Source organism: Sinocyclocheilus grahami, unplaced genomic scaffold (genome assembly GCF_001515645.1).
Source record: "Sinocyclocheilus grahami isolate Dianchi unplaced genomic scaffold, SAMN03320097.WGS_v1.1 scaffold561.1, whole genome shotgun sequence".
In the NCBI taxonomy this organism is placed as follows: Eukaryota; Metazoa; Chordata; class Actinopteri; order Cypriniformes; family Cyprinidae; genus Sinocyclocheilus; species Sinocyclocheilus grahami.
This window is the reverse complement of record NW_015505740.1, coordinates 331,987-346,065: the sequence shown is the minus strand read 5'-3', so window position 1 is coordinate 346,065 and position 14,079 is coordinate 331,987. Positions and strand designations below refer to the sequence as shown.

Sequence of the window (14,079 nt, the reverse complement as noted above, 5' to 3'; positions counted from 1 at the left end):
GGTTCTTTTGAAGGAATAGAGTCAATATATATATATAATTTTTTTTATTTATTATTATTTTTCCTGTAAGGGACGTAATGTGAACACATTAGCACCTCAACTTAAAGGACTGACAATCACTATACAAAAAAATGGCAAGAAATTAAAAAAAAAAAATCGTCCAGTGTCACTAAAATAATTATTGCCTGTCTAAGAGCTCCAAACATGATCCAATAGGACAGATTACTGAAAAAAGCAAAGAAAAAGTGCTATAAATGGATATAATTTTTTTTTTGTTTGTAATATACTTGGAGTGTGCACACTTACATACATACAAGAAAAGTAAACGGCTGACAGTCACCAGAAAACACAGTAGTGCGTTGAAACCCCCCCACCCCCACAGTAGAGCTTATACAAATAATTTTATTAAATTAATCAACTTGATTTAAGGCAGTGAGAACTATCCTAATAAAAAGAAAACGAAGAAAACAAAAACAACAAAGAACAGACCAAAAATAAAAGACTTAAGTATCTTCTTGGATTATGGTGAATTAAAGAACCCTTGCTTGGAACCTTACAGTTTGTTTGAACTTGTAAAATCTCTGTGCACCAGTTCTAGAACACTTCTATCATCTTTTTTTTCAACCTCTTTCTATCTTTCCTTTTTTTTTTGTCAAGATGTTGTGGTCTTAGGGCTGTGATAAGGGTTTATGTTTTTATTTACTGCTTAGTGAGGAGTGTGGCGGGTATTTGTGAGTCCTCTAAACTCCTCTCGGCGTGAATAGAGCAGCCGTAAGGCCCTGGGGTTTAAGTGCTGAGCTTCCCTGTGCTGAGCGGGAAGATATTGACTTTCTTAAAGTCTGGATCATTTCTGTTTATCACAAAACATTAATATCCACCCTTCCGCCATCCCTCTCTAACCCCCTACCATACTTATTTACCTTCTAACCCCTGCTAGCCTTCAATAAACGGAAGTACAATGAAAGTTGATACACTTTATTTTGTTCTTTAAGAGGCTTGATTTCATAGGATCCAAACGGCCTGTGTTGTTAATCTCTTTTAGTAGAGGAACATTCAGGACAGCAAACACACAAAAAATGGGGCCATGATGATGCATATTCAAACATAAAAATTAAATTTGTACAAAATCCATTTTTTAGGGGAAAAACAAACATACAGAAAACAAACAAACCCATAAATGCCATCCTGAAGTTTAGATTACAGACAGGTAGCGGAGAAGTGATTATCTATAAACTTCATATCTACAGTGCCTTCATAGTGCTACTTTTTCAATAGCTCCATAAAGAAGGTAGTCCCACTGTGGGTCAATAAACCCCATAAAAGAGCTATACGGTTCCTTCATATGATTTCCAAGTTACATTTAACAAATAACATATTCAGCCTCTTGGTTACATACGGTCAGTATTTTCCAAAAGTCCACCAGTTAGAAGGGAAGCAGCACCTTCAAGTACAACAAAAATGACTTTTTCGTTAAGAAGCGCTGAATGGAAATCACATTTAATGTGTCTCTGCCATTCTGTTGTGTCACTTTAAGTGATATACAAATTACATCCTAAAACTGTGAACACAGCAATGAACAAGAAGGGAAAAAATACTATCCACTGATTATTATACAATGTTATTGGCTGTTTTTTTTTTTTGATGTAAGAAAGACAAGAAGGGAGGAAGGACGGGAATGAAAGAGACTGATAGGAAGTGCTACTAGTCGTCAGACAGGTCTGAGGCTGACCCTTCTGCGGCCCAGCAGTACAGGCGACTAAGGTTTCTCTTGACGTGTTCTGAAAGAGTGAGGAGAGGCGAAATGGGGAAGGAGTGGGGAGAGTGAATGGAAGTAGCGTGGGAGGGGGTTGAATTGATTTCCTCTGTGATGACAGCTCCAGTCAGGCTGGCACCAAACGCCCCAACCCCCCCATTTCACCATCCACATCCCTCCGTCCGTTCACTCCATCCCTGTGCGTCAGTGGCGCTGGGCAAATGGCCACTGGCGGTGTCATGTTCTTGAAGTGTGCGCTCAACAGCTCCCCTCCATCTTTCTTTCCCTTCCAACTGTCGCGAAATCGTTGGCGCGGATCGTTTTTCTGATAAAAGCATTATTTTTGGGACAAAAGTCACTCTGAGGAATTTAATGACAGTCTTTTTTTTAACGTTGTCATTTTTTTCCCTCTTCAGTAATGTCTCTTCAATGCTCAATTCAGGCAACTCCAATAAGAGCCTTGTATTTAGTTTCAGACTCATCACAAAAAGGGTTCAGGTTTCTTTACTTCATCATCTCTATCCTGCGCTTCACAGAATATTACTGAGACTGAAATGTTTCAGTTTGGGAGTTAATGATCCCCAACTTAAGGAATACCATTTTTAAAAATGTTTAATTTCTTCATGTTTCTTTTACAATCATTCAATGGGAATGCTTGTATGAGGTGGTTTATTATCATTTCAAACCCATGAAGGTCCTTAGAAATCCCTGGATTGAGTTTTATGCCGCTTCACTCAAGAGTGCGAGGAGTATCGCCAGAAATACCTCCTCCTGTGTTCACCTGGCCAGAGGAGAAAAGATTTCCATCCTCTATGTTCCCGGAGACATCAGAGTCTATGCGGGAGCGTTTGAAGCGTCGGTCGGGATACTGGCTGTTGTCAAAGGGCATGCGGTGAACACACAACACATGGGTCTTCAGGTTACCTTTCTGAGAGGCGCTGTAGGGGCAGTAGCGGCACTGGAATGGCCTCTGACCTCCATGACCTGGGAAAGAAACCGACAACATTATCATGTACAATGTCAATAAAGCATGTTACACATGCCACACACTTTACATCAAAACAATTCAACATTCTGTGCCTGATTTTAATCAGAGGGCCCAGATAACACTTGTGTGTAGCATTTAGTTACAATCAGCACAAGATGGATGTTTAATCATCTGATTCATCAGTATGTATCAAAAGCATTTCGTCGATCCGTCCGTGGACAATCTCTGCTGTTCAGATGAAGACATCCTACAGAAGTTTGAAAGTGCTCTTTTCAGCTTAGAGCAAGTACAACTGTTTAAGAGATTGGATCTGATCAACGGTGCATTGTACACAATGGCCCTTAATAGCCCACACACAAGTCTGTTTGAGGAATGCAGATTACGTGCCTATCATATCTGGCTCTCTTATCGGGCCCATCCACTTAGAGCAAAGCCAGGCACTTTCAGCTACGCGCTACTTTAGAACATTAATAACAGTACATTTGCTCTCCATTTTTCTCAATTCAATTTGAAAAGCACTAAATCAAATTAGCATGGCGGTTTAAAATAGCAGCCGCGTTGGTGCGGAGAATGTAAAGCGGCTGCATTAAAGGTGTAGCCGTGACGCAACGTGAAAAATGTACGCATCCTCAAAGTAAGTGTGCTTACTGTCATCTGCTTGCATATGCGTGTGTTACAAAAAAAAGAAGGATTTATAAGCACTTTGTGTTTGGCTTTGGTTGTCTCAGCGGCTTTCGAATACTACAATGTCTGCTGAGGCCTCGTTACAAAAGGGGATTGCTACAAGTTTTAGAGCTTTCGATGTTCCAGTTGTCTGATAAGCAAGCCGGCGACGCACAATCCCGGCCTTTTCATTCATACGCACTTTAATTTCACACTCCCTTACATTGCGCTAAGTCTAAGAGGCAGCATATTCTCATGCCACTTTATACTTAGAGTGAACTAGCATCACCAACTGTAAGTCAGATTTCTTTCTCTTTTCTTCTCCTCTCATCTGTGTTCCCCTATCTCGTCTCTTTTCCTGAAGCAGGAAATGTTTAGGCAAACGCAAAGGGAGCTGGGAGCTGTCACAGATTGGTCCAAGTGGCTAGAGAATGGAACGCTTTTCGATCAATTTTCAGGATAAACAGAAAGAGATAGACAAAAATAAGGATGGAGAGGATAGCATCATGCTCACTGTGGCCGTGACAGGAGCACAGGTAAATGATTAACAGGGCTCAGAAAGAAACACAAAAGAAGAAAGCCTATTGACATGTAACCTCCGTCACAGCACTCCGTATTCATCCAGAAAGCTTCCTTCAGCTTCCCTTTTCAAAGTGAGATAATACTGCCCCTTCAGGGTGCCTATTTGGTGGTCAAAATAATTGGCAACAATGAATCATATTTCGAGGGGTGTTCTGTGGCAGGGCACATTTTTCTTATATCAAAAAGGCTGTACACATTGATCCCCTCTCAAAATGTTTCCCATAATAGTTGCCCCGATTACTTAGAAACTAATTGGGCCAATTTTGGCTTGTTGCTGCTAGTTGCTAAATGACAAGAGAAGAAGGAGCAGAGCTGGAGATTTTATGTACAAAGATTACAGTGTGTCATAGTGTGGGTGCCATGCTAGAACCCTACAGCATGTTTGCTTTTGAGTGCTCATAGCAAAGCATGCAAACATCTTCCTCAAATTAATCTCTTTCTCATTGTATCGCCATAAAAAATACACATAAACATTAATATGTCTGTGTATATTATAGGGTTAACAAAAAATCAATTTGTAAAAAAGAGAGATAAAGGGTTAAGTCTTAATTCAAATCTAAAAATGGCAAAATTTGTCAATAAGTGATGGTGTATAGTTAGCATAGCCATGTACTAATTATAATGTTAAACGTTAAATAGACATTAATGAGAAATATGTGAGTACAAGCCAGTATATACGTATGTGTATTCATACTTCCATGACATCCAGGGACAATAAGGGTAGAAATTATTTATTTATACAGTATATAGATATTATAAGCCACTATATATATCGACTGTGATGGCATCTTTCTTTTTCTTTCTGGTTCGCTTTCTTTCTCTCATTCTTCTTTTCAAAGCTCTCCAGTGATTCACATCTACTGCAATTGAGGTGCCAAGTGACATGAACTAGTATGAAGAATTTTATTTCTCCCTTCTCCTTCTCTCCAGTATGTCAATCCTTTCCACATTTTTTTTACTCTGTTTCCCAAAACTGTGAGTCCTGAGTGAGTAAAAATTCCAGTGTACTTGTTACCAATGGCCAATAAATCTTTTGAATGTTGTGTGGCCAAAAACCACACAAGAACACATTTGTACCTCTATACGCACTAAGCTTTGTAAGACAACATATGGAAATGACAGGTGATTTTGATCTTTTCCCTTTTTTTTCTTACCCCTTTCCATCATTTTCTAACATTGTCTCAAAATAGAGAGAGAAAACGAGAGAGAAAGAGTTTTATTATTTTCAGCAGTGTGCCATTATCACGCCTGCCTAATTAACCCCTGAAGGCCTCATATGTGGAGATCAGAGGGCGAAGGAGAAGAGGAAAAGGGAGAACCGATGACAACACCCACTTCCTGCAAATTCCCCAATATCACTCCATCATTGTCCTTCCCACCGTCCATCATTCCAAAATGAAAACAGATCAAAACTAAACAAAGGATTGCATTTATTCAATCAGTTCACTTGTTTTCTCTGTTGTAGATACACTTTCTTACATCTATTCTATCTACTCTGTATATTTTTCATCTTCATCCTCTCTGAAGACACGTCTAATGCTCCCTCTTGTGGCGCCTTCTGTTCTTGCTCTCTCACACTCTTCTTTTCATTCTCCTTTTCTTATCTCGTCATTCAAACACACACACACACACATTGTAAAAAAACAACAAGATGCGTTTGAACAGTACACTTGTGGTATGTAAGCAAGCAGACACAAGCTCCTCCACACACACGCTCACACAGACATGGAGGTGCTTTGGCATGTAATCAAAATCAGTCTTATATAAATTCCATCTGATGCCAGAGCTACCATCTGTGAAAGAGTGCTGCCTCTCACCTCTGTCTGTCTGTGAGAAGTCACCCTCTCCAACGCTCAGCAACAAAGAGTGTGTATGTGTGTGTGACAGAGAAAGAGCGGGAGAAGGGTGTTGAGGAGGAAAAATGATTAACTTGCAGAATGCTTGTGATTTGCTCATATATTATTATAACAGCTCATCAGCACATGACGAATCCCTTGCCCCACGCAGCAGAAAGAACCTGCATGGCTTCAGCACTTTTACTGTGTGTGTGTGTGTGTGTTTACACACTTGAGCATGTGTCCCTGTGTATGTGTGGCGTGTCTTTGAAAACAATAATAGCTCATGAGCATGTCATGAAAGTCTGTGTCTGCGTGTGTATGGCTTTGTGTGAGGGGGATACTGCATGTATAGCATGTTGGGACGTTTGTGTGCATGTGTGTGTGTGTATGGGCTGGCACCTGACAGACTGCAGAGCCTCTAATGACTTTCAGATGCTCACTGTGAGTAACTCAAACCTGAGAACGAGCGAGATAGGAATACTGAAGGAGAGAGGGATACTTCCGCTCTACGGGTGATTAAGAGTTTAAACACTCATATCCATTCAACTCACACTGCAGATATGAACAAGTTCACCAGTTAAACACTTCCGCTCCATGTCAGTATCACACAAGCAAGAGTGCATCATGGTATGTACAACAGGAATACATATAATGTTGCTTTTACACAACAGATCAACAAACAGCAGTTAATATTGAGTTACATTTTAAGACAAAAGATACTTTTGATTTTGGGTCGGGAATGAAAATAGTTGCAAATGACATCATACACTCTTAAAAATAAAGGTGCTTCATGATGCCATAGAAGAACCTTTTTGTCTAAATGGTTCCATAAAGAGCCTTTAACATCTGAAGAACCTTTCTGTTTCACAAAAGGTTCTTTGTGGCGAAAGAAGGTTCTTCAGGTTATAAAAAGCTAAGAAAGAGATGGTTCTTTAAAGAACCTTTGACTAAATGGTTCTTTGTGGAACCAAAAAGGGTTCTTCTATGGCATCGCTTGAAGAACCTTTTGAATCACCTTTATTTTTAAGAGTGTACTAGTGGTGCTCCTGAGCGAAACAGTGTTTTTTTAACATATCAGTTAAATTAATGATTCAATGACTCACTCATAAAGAATTAAATCAGGGATTTTAAATAAATCTGTTAAATGAATCATTCAATGACTCTCTCATAAAGACACTGGCTACGTCCAAAATTGCATAATATTGTGATTTCAGAGATACTACTTTTTTCACCTACTATATTGTAGGGAAGCAGGTGTATTCTGAGGCAACCAGTCTCTTGTTGTTTTGTTTTTGTTCTCAAATTAATCAGGATTTTCAAATGATTTGGTTAAATTAATCATTCAATGACAGCCACATAAAGAGAGTCGCTTGTTTTGTTCTTGAGTGAATCAGCGTTTTGAACAAATGGAATCAATCAATTAATTAATGACTCACTCATAGTCACCTGTTGCCATCTACTGGCATAATGATGTAACATGCAAAAAGGGTCACTGGAAAAACCCTCACAATGTATACACAGACTGACAGTGGGTCTAAAGACAGAGACAATCAGATTCCAGGACTGGTATAAGTTGTTAAATGCATAAATGTGGAGAGTCAACTGGCTCAAAGATCACCTATGTCTGACTCATTTACTCTCCCTGGGAAATATTGATAGCTGTACCCTAAAATGTTTTTGAACAACACATAATGTGCTTCTGTAAGCAAAACCATCCCTGCCTATAAGATAAAAAAGATACTCTAAGCCATTGTGATTTTTAGAGAATATCTATAATGAATCTGTATCTGTAGGGATTACACAATGCTGTGCACATGTATGTTTTGGGGCCAGGTTTTTCTGCTCTGTGCCGCAAGTGTTGCATATCCATTTGCTTATATCTTATATCTGGAAACTTTCCTTCTGTGTGTGTGTCTGTGTTTCAGTGTCACCTATATGGAAGAGAAGGAAAAGATAAAGAAAAACAGTGTGTGTGTCTGGGGAGAACGCAAGCCACAGAAGGTGTGAGCAGTAAAAAGTGATGTACCATCTGTCGGCCAGTAATAACCTGCGTGTTGTAAAGGCTGGGAGATTACTCAGCAAAGAGAGCTTCCAAACACCCAAATCCCCCCGCAACGTTAGTGCGCCACGCACTATCTCTCCCCACCTGCTCCCAAAACCCTGCTGAAGAAGATTCCACAGTAAAACCGACATCACACCTTCAGACGCTGCTACAATAGACAGGCATCAAGCTGAACATCTTTACACCTGCACTATGCTCAGCTATATTATCTACCGTAGTTAAGTTTTATCATTATAAACTTTAAATGCATTCACATAAATATCAAGAGATTTCCACACAGAAAAAAAGGAACAGTTTGGACTGTTAATGAGCGTCTAGTCAAAATATTTCTCAGACTGAAAGAGAGATTGTATACGCTCAAATGCAGCTCTAATGGAAATCGGTTCATAGTTTGGAGAACTGATGCTGTAGTCTGGCTCTCTGGGAAAAAAACAACACCGAAAAACTTGGATTTTTACGTATCAAAAGCAAACTCTAAAAGCTCCACCGGGGAAGCAGCTCCCATGTTAAACACTGAACTAGATTACAAACTGCTGCAGCAGACGTACCTCTTAATACTCTCTCTGTTTCTCGGCTATACATTTCCCAGTCTGCCTGCCACTATATCTATTTTCAATCTTCCTTACTTGGCTTCATTTCTCTCTTTTCTGAACAAATGGAATTCTTTGATGTGTTCCAGAGTATTTCGTTTTGTTTTTCCACATGGACATTTCTGAGTAACTGTGTGCAGAAAGTTTCATGGAAGGATTTTTGGGATAATATACCACTTCCTTCACTGACAGTGCATGAGAGGTGCTGGCAAGGGCCTGCATGGAGCCCGCGATTGGTCAAGAGTTAGAAAGGCTCATGGGTAAAAGGCAGTATATACATCATGTGATGAGAGCGATGTGTCAGGCAGTCTCAGCAGGACTGTGTGTCTGTGTGTGGGTATCTGTGTGGCCAGGGGAGGAAGAGTTCATGAGTACTCATCTGCAGTACTGCTCACTTCTCTCCTTCTCTCTCTCCCTATAGAGCATATTGCTGCACATTCTAGTGCTGAGCTGTCACGACAGACACATAATAAATGTCTACGAGTGTGTGAAAGTGTGCCGTGTGTTGTATTTGTGCAAAGGAGAGAGAAAGGAGACCATCTCGTACCTGCCTACTTTCACTCTGAAAGTGGTCACATTGCATAAAAAGCAGAATTGCCCCTTATAATAAAAGGACTGTGGCATGGCTGAGTGAAGGAATCAGCACTTTCATATGTACAGGAGAGCAGGGATAATAATAACACTCAATATATGGAGCATTGTTAATAACTTTCAAAGCTTTAAAATGGAAACCTCTAATTCCTCCCAAAATAAAAGACAGCTTGAGTATTTTTCTAACAGTTTAGAATGATATAAAAATGTCTTGTGTAATTTTAGGGTTTCATTTTATTTATAATAAATAATTGTAAACAGTCATCGTCCCTTTAAAAGTTACACTTGCTTTTGTGTTGTTTGTGAGTCAGCAATGATCATGTCTATATGAAAAAGTAATAATAAAAAACAAATAAAATAAAACAAATAAAAACAGCTGTCTCAAAGCAAGTAGAAATTAAAGTCTAATGCTTGAAAAACCCAGAGAACCAAAACTTGCATTTGCCATAACCGTATAGCCTATATCGCAATATATTCATTCTTTAAAAATTAATTAAAATACGTACTTTCATTTCAGAATATAGTCTGATGTGTATTAATGTTCATCCTTCACAATCTTAATATTTGGCTGTGTCTGAGCATGTGTTGTGCGTCACATTAAATATAATTATTCACATTATAGAGCTTTTTCATTTGTGTACATTCATCACATACGTACCACCATAACAATGAGATATAAAATCAGCCTTTGTGTACATGTGATTTAATTACATCTGACTCAGTTAAGTTAATGAATAAATTTAATTGACAAAGGTAATGACAGCTGCATTGTCAAAAATATCTCAGATAAAGTTTCAAAGACATAGGCTAAACCTTTTAGAAATAAATGAACAAAACCCCCAAAAGTGTTGAAATGATCTTTCCTCTGCCATAATTTTGTGATTACCATATTCTTGCTATTCTCATAGTACTATATCATGGCATTATCATAATGATAGTCTCAAAAATATATATATATGTATATATATATTTTTTGTTGTTGTTGTGGTATTAATATAGTATTAATATATTAAGTAAAAAAAAATAGTACAGTCACAAAAAATGTAAATAAATACAATATACAAACAAAAATGAAACTATTAATAGAAGAAAACACAGTTTGCCCCTAAAGTTTACATTGTTGCTTGAGAGAACACACTGTTGCTTTCAAATGTAACGATAGTTTGTTAACATTTTACAATGAGATTTAATTTCTATATATTTAATGAAAGTGAATGCATTATCATTTGAAGCAAAGCAAGCAGTTGTTTATATAACACTGTATTGTGCTTGACAAGATTAAATGATCATCCGCCTTCAAAGCTTTTATTTACAACTTTGTGTCTAAGGAATAATAGTTAGAATACCATGATCTATCAGACCACTGCTCCTCAAGGCCTCCACATTAAAAGACAACCCAAACATTCCATTTCCCACAAGCCCAGGACTAAGCAGACAGATATACACCGATAGGAACCAAGCCAGAGGATGAAGGTGTGTGTGGCTGAAGCTCCAGCACTGGGTCAGCAGGTGTTGTTCTGCTGGCTATAACATGATCCATGGCTTTCTAATAGCTGAGGAGCAGGGCCGAGCATCAGTGCTGGACTTAAGTGCTCATCTGCTCAGGTATCAATAACATTTCCAGTCAGCTTTTATATACACCAATACTGATCTATTCCCATGCAGACATAGAAATATTGATGAAGGCGTCTCAATGCAGACATAATATGTGACTGTTGGCATGTAAGCTACCTAGAAGTACATATAAAATCGAATAAATTATCTTGCTCTTGTGTTACAACTCTTTCCATCTATTTCTCTTGAATTTCCCTTCTCCATCTTCTCCTCTTTTCTCATCCCTTCCTTTCTATTTTGTCCCCAGGACCTATTTGTCTGCCGTAAGAGACATCCCTCAGTTCGGAGGAGTCAGTGGAGAAGGCTTTGGCAGGGGGGGGCGGGCCAGGAAGGGCCACCTCCAAATAAGTTCCATTAATCACCCAACACACTCTAATGTAACTAATATTTTACAATTAGAGGAGACAAGACGGAGCTCCGAGCCATCTATCTCTCTTATACCACATGATCATCGATTCATAAGACCCTGCCTGAGAGCTGAGCAAACACACACACACATGCACACACACTCTTGTTAAGTTACATGTGTATGTGTGTGCTCGCCGATGATGAGCATTATGACACGGTGTGTATCCAGATGCACAGAGAGCTCTAGAATAGTGACAGATGACTGTTGTTTGCATGCATGTAAATGAGAGAGGAGTGTGCAAAAAATGTGTAAAAATGTGAAAAGCCTTACATTACTGATCTGATTACAGATTGACTGCAGATTGAAAATGGAAATAGAGTGCAAATCTCTCTGCAGACAACGCCTTTCTCTTTCAGATATCATTTAGTTGGCCCTAATGACAAGATATATACATATAATTTTTTTTTTTTTCTAATGACAAGATATGCTACTGTATAAACAGGATATAACCTTGTGAGTGACTTAATGGCAGAACAAAAAAAATATATAAGGTTTGAGTATTAAAATGTGTGCCACAAACTCTCACATCATTTCTATCAAGATTTACTGTGGTAATATCCATTTCTTGAGTGCAATCTTTTATCTGGCGTGTGTTGGTGTTCAAAGATCAGAGTGTTAAGCCTCCATCAGCAGCAATGGCGCTATAAGTTGATTTATATCGCCATCTGGTGGTCTGAATGAAAAATTGCGTTTGCTATAGTATGCAGCCTGCTTGCTGGCCAAATGAAACCCAGCTGAACAAATGAGAGGGAAGAGAGGTTCAAGCGCAGGTCACCATCTGCCTGACTACAAGTGCTGGCACACAGCAACCCAACCGTGCTGCCTTCTTAAACACATCAGCTACATATACACACTCGCACAAATATGACACCATGACGAGATGGAGTGACACTAATGCGCTGATTTTTTTTTTTTTTTACAATATGTAAGGGTACAATTTGTTATACCAGTGGCGTAGCAAGTCAGCCCCGGGCCCATATGCAAAAAGATTTGTACGGGGTCCCCTCAAATGTTATGGGCTCCAACTCCAACAAGTTAACTTAAAGGGGTCATATGATGTTGCTAAAAAGAACATTATTTTGTGTATTTGGTGTAATGCAATGTGTTTATACGGTTTAAGGTAAAAAAAATTAATAATTATTTTCCATATAATGTACATTATTGTTGCTTCTCTATGCCCCGCCTTTCTGAAACGCATCGATTTTTACAAAGCTCATCTTTCTGAAAAAGCGAGGTGTGCTCTGATTGGCAGCTATCCAGTGCATTGTGATTGGCCGAATACCTCAAGCGTGTGACGGAAATGTTATGTCTCTTAACATACTGTGATGCCGTCTCCCAGCAGGACGAGACAAAACCAATAACACCTATTACAAACGAGGCATTTGTTTCATCCAGTGGGGACATAATTACTGATTATAATGACTTACACTGTCTTTTTATGCATTGCGTTGCATATCGCGCTGCATAAACATAAAACCATGTCTGCATTTGTGATCGGAGAAACAACAAACAACAAGCACTCCTCTACATTGCTCAAAACTCGCGTTTGAATCATCAGTGGCAAATTATTTAAATATAAAAAAACGTACTTACAAGCTGTGAGTCAGAAGCACCAGACTGTCCTTGCAAAGTTGGAACTGCCCAACTTTATAGAAACAGCCTTTGTGCCACAGACACAGTGTAGGCTACTGGTTCAGGAAACAGTCCTCGTCCTCCAAAAAATGTGCAGCACATATCTGAATATTTGGGTTGAACTGTTCTGGAACAGTGTTGTAAATACAACTTAACCACTGATTTATAGTTGTGTCCTCTTTTGGAAGGCCAACCAAAGTAGTTTAGCTTTCACAACGAAACACACAGCGACTCCATGACATGGCAGTGGCGGCAAAAGCAAGAATTAAAGTTATGCCTTCTTTTTTTGCGTGAACATTTGGGCGGCATTATGCAAATCTTCCCACATCGTGACGTAGACATGTGAGGGCGTGTTAGAACGAGCCGTTTTAGGTAGGAGTGGTTGACTCTGAACTTTTATAAAGAATATCTCTTTGGATTTGAGACTTTAGTCTTTGCAACTTTACAGATCTTCTTTATGCACCAAGAGCTTGTAACACTCCAAAGAGAAAGGAAAAATTGAAATCGCATCTTATGACCCCTTTAACTTAGGCCCTATTGTTGATTTTTCTGAAGTAAATAACGTTACGTGAATCGTGACTTTTCACAAGCTGTTTTATTTACGGTATAGGCTAATGCTTGGAAATGATGTTTAAAGTTTTCAAGTCCATTCATTATTTGTAGCACACAAGCCACCCAATAATCGCAGCTTTGTGCTTTGTTACTACAAAGTCTCAGCCTTCTGTCAATTTTATGATAAATTGTAGTGAGATAATTCGCTTCAGTTCTTGCTGCATATGAATCAATGATATTTTCCTCTTTAATATTTACAGCACAAAATAAACATGAATATTTGAATGCATGTTGAGGAGGAGAAGGCCTATAGGTGAAATGTTCACATTAACTTCACGCAATATAACATGATTTTATTAATAATTTTAATTTTGGCTTTATTCTTAAAATATTATGACGTTAATCTCATTTATTTAGATATTTTTCAACGTGGCACAAAAATGCTGCTGTATATGCTACTGAATGCAAACACAATTTTGGCACAGCGGCCCTAAAAACAGACAAAAAAAAACAAACAAAAAAAAGTAAAAACTATGTGGTATAAATGAGCCTAAATGTATTTTTATTTTGTACTTCTTTTTCTTTGTCTTTTCTTTTTTTTTTTTTACTTTTCAAGCAGTCATGCTTGTAAAAAAAACAAACATGAGCAACATACTTAGAATAAGGTTCAATTTGTCAACATTAATGCGTCAGGTATCATGAATTAAAATGAACTTCAGCTTTTTACAGCAGTTATTCATTTAGGTAAATGTTTATATATATATATATATATATATATATATACATATGTGTGTGGTTAGATCAT

At 38.4% G+C, this 14,079-nt stretch overlaps 1 protein-coding gene across 3 annotated transcripts in view; it reads right to left on the bottom strand.

The window, feature by feature from the left end:
- Positions 1 to 2,465: 2,465 nt before the first annotated feature.
- Positions 2,466 to 14,079, bottom strand: part of LOC107556245 (zinc finger protein 536-like) — a 177,131-nt gene continuing 165,517 nt past the window's right edge. For all 3 annotated transcript variants that reach the window (XM_016239307.1, XM_016239309.1, XM_016239308.1), the window contains one exon: positions 2,466 to 2,737. In XM_016239307.1, the coding sequence (XP_016094793.1) occupies positions 2,484 to 2,737 (254 nt within the window). In that variant the 3' untranslated portion in view covers positions 2,466 to 2,483. The remainder of the gene's footprint in view (positions 2,738 to 14,079) is intronic.